General features: G+C 31.9%; 1 protein-coding gene across 3 annotated transcripts in view; it reads right to left on the bottom strand.

The window, feature by feature from the left end:
• LOC145277545 (multidrug resistance-associated protein 1-like) overlaps nucleotides 1-12500 on the bottom strand; it is a 164115-nt gene that overhangs the window by 91020 nt on the left and 60595 nt on the right. For all 3 annotated transcript variants that reach the window (XM_080129014.1, XM_080129015.1, XM_080129013.1), the window contains 2 exons: nucleotides 10071-10187; nucleotides 38-166 (listed from right to left, as the gene is read on the bottom strand). In XM_080129014.1, the coding sequence (XP_079985140.1) occupies nucleotides 38-166; nucleotides 10071-10187 (246 nt within the window). The remainder of the gene's footprint in view (nucleotides 1-37; nucleotides 167-10070; nucleotides 10188-12500) is intronic.

The following is a 12500-nucleotide window of genomic DNA, read 5'->3' as shown; positions in this document are numbered from 1 at the left end:
AAAAAAAAAATAAATAAATAAAATGATTGAAACTTACATGTTTTTCTATCTTGGAATAAAATGGAATTATTCCAGTAAAAAGATTGAGCGTCCAGAAAATAAACAAAATGGCAGAAGAAAAAATTGCGCACCTCCTTTCAAGTTCCATAAATACTGCAGCCAAAATCTAAAAATTTAGAAAGAAAATGGTTCAAACTTAGATCCATATAGGCTTTATCATTGATTTTGACCATTTTTATTTCATTATATATCTACTATTATATAAAAGTCACTTTGTGAGTGTATGTAGGTTTGGAAATGGCTGAGCTTATCTTTTGCTAATTTCACACAAAGGTAATTTATATGTCTGGCAGTGTTCTTAGATATGTTTTGTAGAGAAATTTATCCAATAAGTATCAAAAATCGAAAAAATCTGATCCTAATATAGTGTTTTTTTCTTATTTTACGTGACACTGGCCAGGGAAGATAATAAAATCCCAGCGAATCATTTCTTCTAAAAAAAAAAAAAAAAAAAAAAAAAAAATTATCATCATCTGGAGATATAAATTAGTGGTAAACCATTCAACTGCAGATTGAGTGTACCTCATCATTTTATTTTAATTTTTCTTTTCATTAATGAGTTCAATTTACGATAAACGAAGAGGAAAACGGCTAATGTTTGACAGTTTTTCTGACTGCTGTTTCCGACTGACAGTACAGGAGCCCTAACTCTTTAGTAGCACCTAGAGTAGTTGCTCCATCATCAGTTGTATAATATCAGGATAGTTGTAGTGCCATATCGCACATGGAAAGGGACCCTTTAATAGGTTTTCATAAGGCCCCAATCCTATAGACAAGATATGGCTAACAGACTATTTGTGTATGCATACTTGGCTTAAAAACTGACCCACTTTCCCCAACACTATGCCAGACTTGAAATTAAACAAAAACAAAATGAAATGACAACCCAAACAAAAACCATGATCAAACCAGACAACCATCCAACAAAACCAATTACTTCCTCTTTTGAGGCTCGCATTCACAAATATCCGTGGACTTAGGTAGTAAACTAGATGGTGTAGAGTCTTAGCTGTTAGTAAACTCCCTGGATATCTTTGCATTAAGTGAAACAAACCTACAGTCCTGAATTCCTTCTAATTTTAACATGACAGGATATAACCTTCTCTGCCGTAAGGATTCAGACAGATATATGCATAGACTTAGAGTCTATATTCGTAAACTAGAGAGCAACATCTTGAATCAGGTAATCATGCTTTCATGTGTTTTTGACTATCAACACTATGTTAGTTACTTATTTTCAGTATCTTTCTCCCTCAAGTCAGGACTGTACCCTTATTGACTATGTCTGATAGTATAGGTGCAGCACTCTTCTTAGATACTAATACTTAAGTGTATATTCGATGACTTTAATGTACACCATAAAAATTGGCTTGGTTTCTCAAGTTATAAATGCAGCTGGATGCTATATAGTTTATCTATAACTCATTCCTTACAGTCATGTTCCCAACCAGATTGCTTCACTTCTAGATCTATTCCTTATCATAGTACCTGAGGATTGTATGACTAATACCCATAGTCCACTTGTTGTATCAGTAGACATCACCCTTAAAAACCCAAACCTAAGGTTAGGGGCCATTGCTGAAAACAACAAGGTACTACAAAGAGGCTAACTGGGAAGCCATCAAAGAACATATCAGAGATGCCCCATGGACTAATATCTTTTCTCTTCCTGCTAAATAGTGTGCAAATAAGACAACTGAATGGTGCAAAGCAGGCATTAAAACATATATTCCCACATGAATATTATAGAAGCCCCCCCCCCAACCATTGACTTCAAATTGTACAGCTGCCATTGTACAAAGACTGCATGCGGTTTGTACGTCATAAGTCCAATACAAATAGGCAAAAATATACAGATGCTAGAAATCGTTGTAAAAGTGAAATAGCTACAGCCAAAAGAAGGCATGCTGAAAAAAACAGGCTGAAGCCACACTTAATGATCTGAAAATCACCATTTTTAATGTCCGTGATAAATGAAGAGTTTGCTTTAAAAAGCTGTTTAAGCATCGTCTTAAAAAGAATTGCTTCCCAACACCTTGGAAAACCTCATCAGTATGTCCCGTATTAAAAATTCAGGTGATCGGTCATCTGCCTCTCAATACAGATCAATCAGTTTCCTATGCGTCATTAGGACAGGTCGATTTTGGAACCCCAGTGAGACAATGGTGATGATAGTTGGGGTTTGATATAGAAAAGACCTACACGAAATATTATTTTTCAAAATCGTTATCTTTGCTTGAGGAAATGACTTTAAAAGTTGAAAAATTGAAGCGATTAAAAGTTTTCAGTGAACTGTCAAGAACGTCCTATCATCAAAACAATCCATACTGTTAAGAAAATGGAATCATTATTTAGAATATATTTTAAACTACATTTTTAATAAAATAAATATTAAGTGTAAAGGCAAAATTATGTTTTTTAAATAATAGTGACCAAAGTTCGCTTTTTCATTTCAGGAACTTTTTGGGGGTGGAAATATTTTAGATTTCACCGTCGCAAAACACGCTTAGTATTGATATTGAAAATTAACGTTTGTTTATTATTTAATTTGAAAACATAACGATTTAGGTTTAATTATTTTGAAAGGAAAAACGAAAAAGACTTGTTTAAAATATATTATATTTCAATTGTCTGCAGTGAATTTAAACATATTTGTTTTCTCTTTTTTAATTTGTTTTTCTATTAGGTTGGTGCAAAAATAATGGCATTTTTTGACGTTCAAATGAACGTCAAAAACATTATTTTTGCACCAACCTAATATTTCACATCAAATTCTATTTGAAATTTTTATTAAAATATGGTAATACTCCAGTTTTATATTAAAACAAAAAAAAAAAAAAAAAATAGTCCATACAATTTTATTCTACACATTTTTTACAAAACATAACCACGTAAATTTTCAAGTTTTTCTACTTAATAAAAAATACTTTGCAGAAAATTAGTGTGAAATTTTAATTTCTTTTATTTTTAGGGAGTAATTGTTTTTAAAGTGTTTTTCTTCTAAAATTAAAGTTTTAAAATCAGATAACCCACAAAGAATAATACGAGTAAATAAGGAAACTCCTTTAAAGGTTTTTTGTTATTTGTGCATCTATGTTATTGTGCTAAAATAACTATTATTTAGAAAGCCATTCTTGATATGGGAAGGAGGTCGTATTGTAACTATTCTGTACTTTCACCTAAAACTTGAATAAACAAAAATTTCATAAAAATCAAATTTAACTTGAAAATACTATTAAAAATTGCATAGTAACAGATGCACAAGCACTGGTTTTTCAAACTGTAAACACTACATACTCGTTTAAAATGGCACAGCTACAGCAAGAATTAATCTCTTTATGGATAAATTCATGTTATCAAAGGAGCTAAAAATGTCTAAACTAAACACTACTATGCCTCTGATTTGGTTTGGTCCTCTCTCTTCAATACATCTAATTCAACTCTACAAAGTTTTTCATTATAACTAGCACTTATTTTTTTACGCATGAAACTGGAAGATAGCCTAATACAGTTCCCTTCAGTTATAATCCATTTATTTATTTTACTTTTCAGATTAGAAAGTCAGTAAAAGCACGACATTCAGTTTTACCCTGTGGTTCACAAAATTTGCTGGTCCACCTTGTCATTTGGATAAAACAGCACCCCCAACTTCACGACAAGTCATCCAGTTTAGTTATTTCCTCAAAAACAGTTATCTCCACTTAAAAAATAGTGAGATTTCTAATTTAATTGCCAAGGAAATAATTAGTATTCGGCAAGCAGTCAATCGACAATTGCCCTTGTTAAGGTAACATTATATAGGACAGGAGGTCAATATATTTTGCTATAAGAGGGCCAAACAGATTGACAGGAAATCTCTTGCAGCAATAAAAGTGAAAAGAATGAAGGAACAGCTAGACAGACTATGTGATATATTTTCTTGTAACTGTAAACTTTTTGTTTTGAGATGTGATGACTCTGCAGTAAAGTGCAAGACAGAAAATTGTCAAACAAGGCACACAATCTGCACTTGTCCTCCTAACAAGGAGGTAAAATTAATTCTATAGATTCACCTGCAATTATGTTCCTTTTTTGTGGAAAATAAAATGATATATTGGTATTTCTTATGTAATCTGGCTCTATTATTAAACATGCAAATTTTCCAATTTTCAGGTTCCACTAGAAGAACTGCCATTTACAGCAATTTTTAAATTAATTGATGGAACAACAAAAAGCCCAACAACATTTACTGGTCCTTTGGGGAAACTTTGTATCAATAATTATCAAGATTTGCCTCAAGTAGAATTCTAAAAAATTAGTGTCCCTCCCGATCATTATTATCTGACAGCAGAAGAAACAAATAATTTAAGTGTGAAGACCAGAGGCTACTTTTTGAGTATGTTGTTGGCATTTCTTGTGGAGAAGTTAACTTAGAAAACTGGGCCCTTGAATCAAGGAAGATGGCTAACATAAGCCACAAGTTTAATGTATTTATGGACTAGAGTTGTCTATCCTCAAACACTATGATAAATTAAACATTTTGGTCAAATTTATCATTCAAGTGTATGCAGTTAGTTGGTTTGAGATCAAAACCAACAATATTTTTTTTAACCAACAACAGTATATGTGCGTCATGAGTAAGTTGCTAGAATCTGTGTTAAATACAGAAGTAATCAACCATCTCAACAAAAATAACCTTCTTAGTGACACTCAATATGGTTTCCATTCTGCTAGATCTACAGCAGATGTGCTTACAGTTATATCGCATAGGATTAGCAAATCTCTCGACGGTGGCAATCTTTCTAGGGCAATTGCTCTTGACATATCTAAAGCCTTTGATAGGGTATGGCATAACGGTTTACTTCATAAGATCGCTAGCTATGGTATAGCTGGAAATTTCTTCTCAATTATTAAATCATTTCTTCCTGATAGGTTCATAAGAGTAGTAGTTGAGGGGCAAAAATCAGAAGCTCACAGTATTAATGCCGGTGTCCCTCAGGGGTCCATCCTGGGCACAACTCTTTTCCTGATCTACATTAATGATCTTCCAAATCACATCCTTACATCATTTGTAGACATTTATGCTGACGACACTACCATTTATGGTAGCACATCTAAGACAGTAAACGACCTAGTTCTCTCCAATTCTTTCTCCTCTGATCTTGAGCATGTAGTACAATGGGGAAAGGAGTGGCTGGTTACTTTTAATGCATCTAAAACCAAGCTTCTCTCTTTACATCATCAACATTCTGATCCACATCTGGCATCAATTGAAATGAATGGCTCTCGTCTTCAGGAGGCCTCAAGTTTTGACAAGCTTCTGGGCTTGACCATTACTCCTGATCTTAAATGGAACATGTACATCAAATCTGTTGCCAAGGTCGCTGGAAAAATGGTGGGATCTTTCTAGCGATCCGGTAAATATCTCACTGCTGATGCTATTCTCTATCTATATAAGAGCCAGGTACGTCCAAGGATGGAATACTGTTGCCACATCTGGGCAGGAGCTGCTAGAAAGGACTTGTCCTGCCTTGATAGAGTTCAAAATAGACTTCGTAGCCTCGTAGATGATGTCCTTTTCTCTTCCTTGCAACCTCTATCTCACAGAAGAGATGTTGCGAGTTTGTCTCTGATGTATCGTTATTTTCATAGAAAGTGTTCGACTGAGCTTCAATCTATGGTCCCCCCTCGCCAAACTTTCACAAGAAACACTCGTCTAGCTGTACACACTATCAATAATTCCCCCCACTCTTTATCTGTGCCTAAACCTAAACGTAGATTCCATGAACAAAGCTTCTTTCTTAGAACTGCACGCCTGTGGAATTGTCTTCCGTTTTCCTGCTTTCCGGCTGACTACAATATGGTTGTCTTCAAGTCTAACGTAAATAAGTTCTTGATGAGCCGTTCCATATAAGTTATCAAATTTACCAAATTTTCATTACTAATGTTTACTATATTGTCCAATTTCTACTGTACACTCTTTAACCCTTATCCTTGAATGGCCTCTTGGCCTTGATAATGTGGTGATGCCTATGTAAAAAAAAAAAAAAAAGAAGTATATTTTAATATGATTCAGAGAACAAAACGGTTAACTGAAATCCAAATTATTGTTTTAAACTGTTCAAAATATAGTGCTTTTACACTACTTCTGGAAAATATAATATCAATGATAAACTCAGATGAATTGGATGTGAGAGAAGAGGGCATTCAAATGATTTTGTCCATTAGGTAAATAAATATTTATCCATTAAATTTTATTAGTTTTCTTAATTTACCCAAACAATAGTTAGTTTTATTCATATTACATCGCAAAAATAAAAAAATAAGAATTTTCAAATAATTGTTTTGTTTTGTTTTTTTGTTTTTTCTAGAAATAGTGAACAACTAAAAAAAAAAAAAAAAAAATGAAAAAGATTACTGCTATCAATTTTGGAGCCACACACTGGTCAAATTTGATTGATTTTTCTCAAAAAGTTGTATATGGGCAGGAAGCAAGACATAGACAGATTATTACAAAGTCATCATGCCAGCAAATTAGACCTTAATTTTCCACAAAAGGAAATTATACAGAACAATTTAGTTCTATTATAAGTTTATATTATTGCGTTTAATAAAAAAATTAAAATACATGGTTCTGTAACTTGTATAAAGTTGTTATATTGTGTAATACATCTCCAAATATCTTTTTGAATTGTGAAATTTAAAAGACTTAGTTGTTAATTAACTTTTTTACAATTTTTTTTAATCAATGCACTAAAAGTTGAGATATTTTGCTAGTTGTGATTCATAATTAAAATTATAATTCATGTATTTATTTTTCTTTCAATGTATTTCATATAAATATATCAATTTTAATTGAATATTTTATAAAAATAGTAAAATTTCCAAGTCAGTGTTGTGAAAAATGCTATGAAAATGTAGATTTTTCAGCATTTTTCTACACGATTTTTAAAATTAAATGCTCAATTTTCTGTTCAAGATGGGAATCTAATTTTTGGTATATGTTCTTATCACATCAAATCCCAACTATCATCACCAGTGCCATGTTGATTTTCTGAAAAAAGTTGCAAATCGACCTGCCCTAATGTGTCATGAGTAAGTTGATGGAATCTGTTAAACAGAGAAGTAGTCAATCACCTCAGAAAAATAACCTCCTCAGTGACATGCAATATCGTTTCTGTTTTGCTAGATCTACAGCAGATGAACTAACAATTATATCTCATAGGATTAATGAATCTCTCAACAGTGACTTCCTTTCTAGGGCAATTGCCCTGGACATACCAAAACCTTTGATAGGATATGGCATAAAGGTCTACTTCTCAAAATCTATGGTATAGCTGGAAATGTCTTTTCAATTATTAAATCGTTTCTCTCTTTATCTGTGCCTAAACCAAAACGTAGATTCAATGAACAAAGCTGCTTTTTAGAACTGCACACATGTGGAACTATGCTCCATTTTCCTGCTTTCCAACTGACTACAATATGGTTGTCTTCAAGTCCAACATGAACAAATTCTTGATGAGCTATCCCCTTAAGTAACCCAATTTACAAAATTTCCACAACTAACGACTACTACAATATGTTCCCTTTGATCACTGTACACTCAAGTTGCCTCCAGACCTTGATGTGGTGATTCCTTTATTAGGATTAGGGTTAGGTTATTGTATGAATAAGTTGCTTGTATGAACCAGGTTATTCTTTTACAAACTTGGAGAAAAATGTTTGCTCTTCCTCTGAGGTCAACTAAAACCAACAGTCCCATTGTGTCACAATGTCTTAAGCCACAAATTGAAAACACAAAGGCTTAAAACATTTTCAACAGTGCGTAGAATTTTAAAGATTTTTTTTTCTTTGCTAAATATGTTTGTCCTTGAGTGGGCTGACATACCACACGTTAAATCAACCGTTCATACTAATAAAGTCTCTATTGGAAACAGGTTTTAGATGTATACTAATTTAGCAAGATAACATATTTCTATTAAAACTTCTGTCTTTATTTCACTCTTCCCCCTCCCGTTTTCTCCCCACTCCCTCTCCTCAGCTCTGCCCATTTATCTCTAGCTGGACATACACAGACAATTCTCCTTCATATAATAAGTTTTTTAGTGGAATTTTTTTCCAAATTAGTACATAATCTCATCAAAAAACTCCCCACCCATGACGAAACCCGCCCAGTTGACCTGCAAAGAATAAATACTTTTTCAAAATTTGAGATATTATTAGAAAGCCACCTGGTGTGGCCCGGTCATAAGATATGCTTAAATATGATATTATAATTCATGCAGATTTTGTATTTACCATTATAGATCCACTCCTCTATTGATTATTTGTACAAAATATGTAGTAGTGATTTCAAAAGATGAAAAAAATATTACTTGGATGGCATCAGCTAGAATCCAAACCAACACATCATTCTAGCCTTAGTCATTACGTTTGAAAAGTTTGCTAGAAATAACATGATGTTAAAATTGAGATGGTGATAAACAAATTCAGTCTTTTGGTATGATAATAGATTCATTCAGTGCAGTAGCAACTTAATGGTGATTTTAGTAGTTTGAGACTTTCAGCTGAACACATACATTTGCCATTCCTATAATCTGTGACCAATCGGTTCAAAACGTTAATGGATATTAAAAAAAAAAAAAAACATTTAATTGCAGTTTATGAAATGTGTATCAAAAAGTATGTAACAATACGTTTTTTTTTTTAATTAAAACATATTTTTAAAATACATTTAATTGCAGCTTATGAAATATGTATCAAAAAGTATGTAACGATACGTTTTTTTTTTTTTTTTTTTTTTTTTAACTAAAACAAATATTTTGTTAATCTTGACCATTACTATATAACACTTAAATTTATTTTGGGATGTGACTGAAAAAAAAATAAAACAAAGATTGAACTTGCATTCTTCAGATTATGAGACTTTCATTGAAAACGTCTAAAGAAAAATAGTTATTCTTGGAATAATTCTTTTATTTTTTTCTATTATTCCGTCATTTAACAAAATAAATTATAGTCTATGAATTTCCAAAACAGAATAGTTTTTACAATTCAGAGAATTTAATTTGTATCTAACGAGATTAGGAATCAAATTTAATGCAAATCTGAAATATTCTGATTTTAAAATGATAGTTTGTGTCCATATTATAAAATATTTAAAATCAGTTCAAAGAAACTGAAATTTGGGAAATATATCTAGTGTTAAAATTTTGCAAAAACTGATTTTTCACAAAGAACTTCCATCTCTTTTTACCCTCTTTGAATAAAATTAAACCAAATAGAGTCCACATTTGAACCCCTTTTGTCTAGCAGCTGTGTTCCAAAATTCATAATTTTGTGTACACACACACACACACACACACACACACACACACACACACACACACACACACACACACACATCGCCTGCATAAAGAATGAAATTTTTTCAAAATTTAGTAGTTAAGTGTTTTTCACCATATTCAAACTGAAGCTTCCTGACCTACAATGCACTAAAAATTGATGTTATTTTTTTTTCTTTTCCCTTCTCAAAACTCAATCAAAAATTTTCCTCTACAAAACAGCCAAACACCAGGAATAAATATTTGATAATATAACTTTAAGCATCTTCATATTAGCAATTACCCATAGTGGCCTGAACGCATTTTACACCTGTGTGCAGGTGGTTGGATTTAAACGGTTAAAATCTAATAATTACACTATTTTCGCACATTATACAGCATGATCACACTGACACACTGGTTCCTGCTAGATCGTTGAAGTTAAGCAACATTGAGCCTGGTCAGTACTAAAGTGGGTCATTATTTGGGAATACCCGGTGCTGTATGTGCTCTGTTTTTCTCCACATGGTTTCCAGTCGTCCTGGACTTCTCTTTGCCACTGGAATCGAGCAGTTCCGACTCGGGTTATGAACTGCACAATTCAACGCATGTCATCAATTATCCAGAATGATCAGGTGGTCCTCATCATTGTGACGGACAAACATCCACCTGCACACATTCCTCCAAGAGTAAAGAAAAAATACTTACAAAAGATAGGATTTGCCAAGTCATGGAAACATAAATGACAGCGCCATGTTGTGTTCGTTCACTGATTCTGGTGATCAGTTGAATTATAATTAGTAAACTGATGAACAGGCAAAAAAACTGAAAAAAAAAAAAAAAAAAAATCAGAACTTAAAAATGAGCCATCCGCCATCTATACACTAGCAATACACATGAAAAAAAATAAATAAATAAAATGAAAATGCTTAACCTATGTCAATAATGACATATATAGAAAAAGCTTGATCTAAGAATCTTGAAATTTTTAAAATCTGAACAAAAATAAGGAATTCATATTATTTGGATTCATTGGACTACTGTTCTCATGAGTGCGATTTTCACGTTTCAGTCGATATAACCTCTGATCTTCTTCAGGTATATCTTGTTGAACTCGGGAATGTTTCTGTCGAATTCGGGAAATTGAACGGAATTTCAAGTGAAACCTTTATTTACTTCAGGGGGGGGTAGCGTGCTCTTGTTCCGTCAGCTATGACTGGATAGAGGCCCTAAGTAATTTGCAATTGTATGTTTTGGTCATCCACACTGAGGATTGAACCTTCAGGATAATATCACTTTTTTTACAATTGATTTTTCCAATTACTCTAACCACTGCGCCACAGGTACTTGAAAAAAAATTCAGAAACGTCAAAAATAAGGAAGTTACGATATTTTTGCCTCGCACATTTTGGATATTTTTCCCTTTTTAAGATCATATGGATATTGTCACGTTTTTACACTACTTTTTCAGTAAAAATGTTATATCTTTGTTAAAACACAAGATTAAACAATGAAATTTGCCATATAGTGCACTTTTGTGCACGGAATCCGAATGACACTGAAAATCTCTAGAAATTAATGGTTTCCAAGTCATCTACAGCACATACTATAATACTATAAAATTTCCATGTATCAATATAAAGAAAAAGTTAGAGAACTCAAAAATGAATCGTAATGCATTTTATGTACAAGAAATTGAAATCTAATACTAGGACTGTTTAAAAATAAATGTATTGCAAGACCTTTTGGTAAATCAACACATGCTAAATTGTTATAAATTTAATATAATATTAAAAATCTAAAGAAATTATTCTTTTTATGTATTCTTGCTAGTCTAGTTAAAATTTTCCTTAATCCATGGAATTTCAAAGAATGGCTCTCATCCTTAGATGAAATTAGTTAGCAAAATGATACTCATAAGCAGACTATAGATTTTGCTGGTTAGCACATAAATTGAAAACTATAAATTATGTTTATGGATATTCCAGATGAAGTCTGCCAATGGAAGTAGACAGGATTTTTCTCTCTCGTTAGGAGGCCAATAATAGCTCCTTATGATGGAAAAATCCACTACAATTTTAGAATGCCATCTTCACTTTTGCAATTTAATCACATTTACCATCAAACAAATTGGATCATCACTATTTCTACTGGATTATTTTATGTGGATCTCTACAGCTGACCAATCAGCATTTTTCTTTGGATTGTATCAAATTTTTACTATTCTGGACTTCATCTTGTGCATTTTTACATTATCATCAACTTTCATACAAATATGACTTCTTGCATAATATATACTTTTCGATTTATGTGCTAACCAACAAAATTTATAGCCGTTCTATGAATATCATTTTGCTAACGAATTTCCTCTGAGGATAAGCCATTGTTTGAAACTTCATGGAATAAATTTAAAATTGTCACCGATTTCTATAATTTATTAAAATACTATTAATATACTTTCTCCTCGCCCGATTTCATTCTTTACTTCCCCTATCTTATATACCTGTGTGTCTATGTGTATATGTATGTGTCTAGTGTTTATTTTATGACCGTGTGTACTTAGATTTATATATTTCTATATTATTTTGTATACCCTCCTTTGTTGTGTACTCCCCTAATAATGTTTATTCAATCCATTTGTATGCTTTTATGTGTGTATGCATCTATCTGTACTCTTGCTAAATAATTTGTATTCGTATGTATTTCTATATATATGGTTTATGTGAATTATACATATTTATGTGTGCGTATATATATGTGTGTGTTGTTGTTGTATATTAGTATATGACTGTGTGCATATATTTGTGTATTTTTTGTATGTATGTGTATACATAAAATTATATATATATATATATATATATATATGTATATTTGTTGGTTCTCTGTGGGTATATACATATGTATTTTATTACTTTTAATTTTGTTACTATCTACCTGTGTGTCGCTACTTTTGAGTATTTTGTTGATTTAATATATAAATATATTCAGGCAAAAGAAGTAAGTGTACTTGTATCTATGTTTTTAGTAATAATGTCTTGAATGTATTAATTTGTGATTTAATATGACTTTATATTTATACTTAACTAGCTTAAACTTTCAACTTAATAGTATAGAGTTACACCTTTACTTATATATATA

The sequence above is a fragment of the Euprymna scolopes genome, chromosome 6, assembly GCF_053919585.1.
Source record: "Euprymna scolopes isolate OS-2025 chromosome 6, ASM5391958v1, whole genome shotgun sequence".
Taxonomy (NCBI): Eukaryota; Metazoa; Mollusca; class Cephalopoda; order Sepiida; family Sepiolidae; genus Euprymna; species Euprymna scolopes.
The sequence above is the reverse complement of the archived record's forward strand: the minus strand, read 5'-3'. Positions and strand labels throughout refer to the sequence as shown.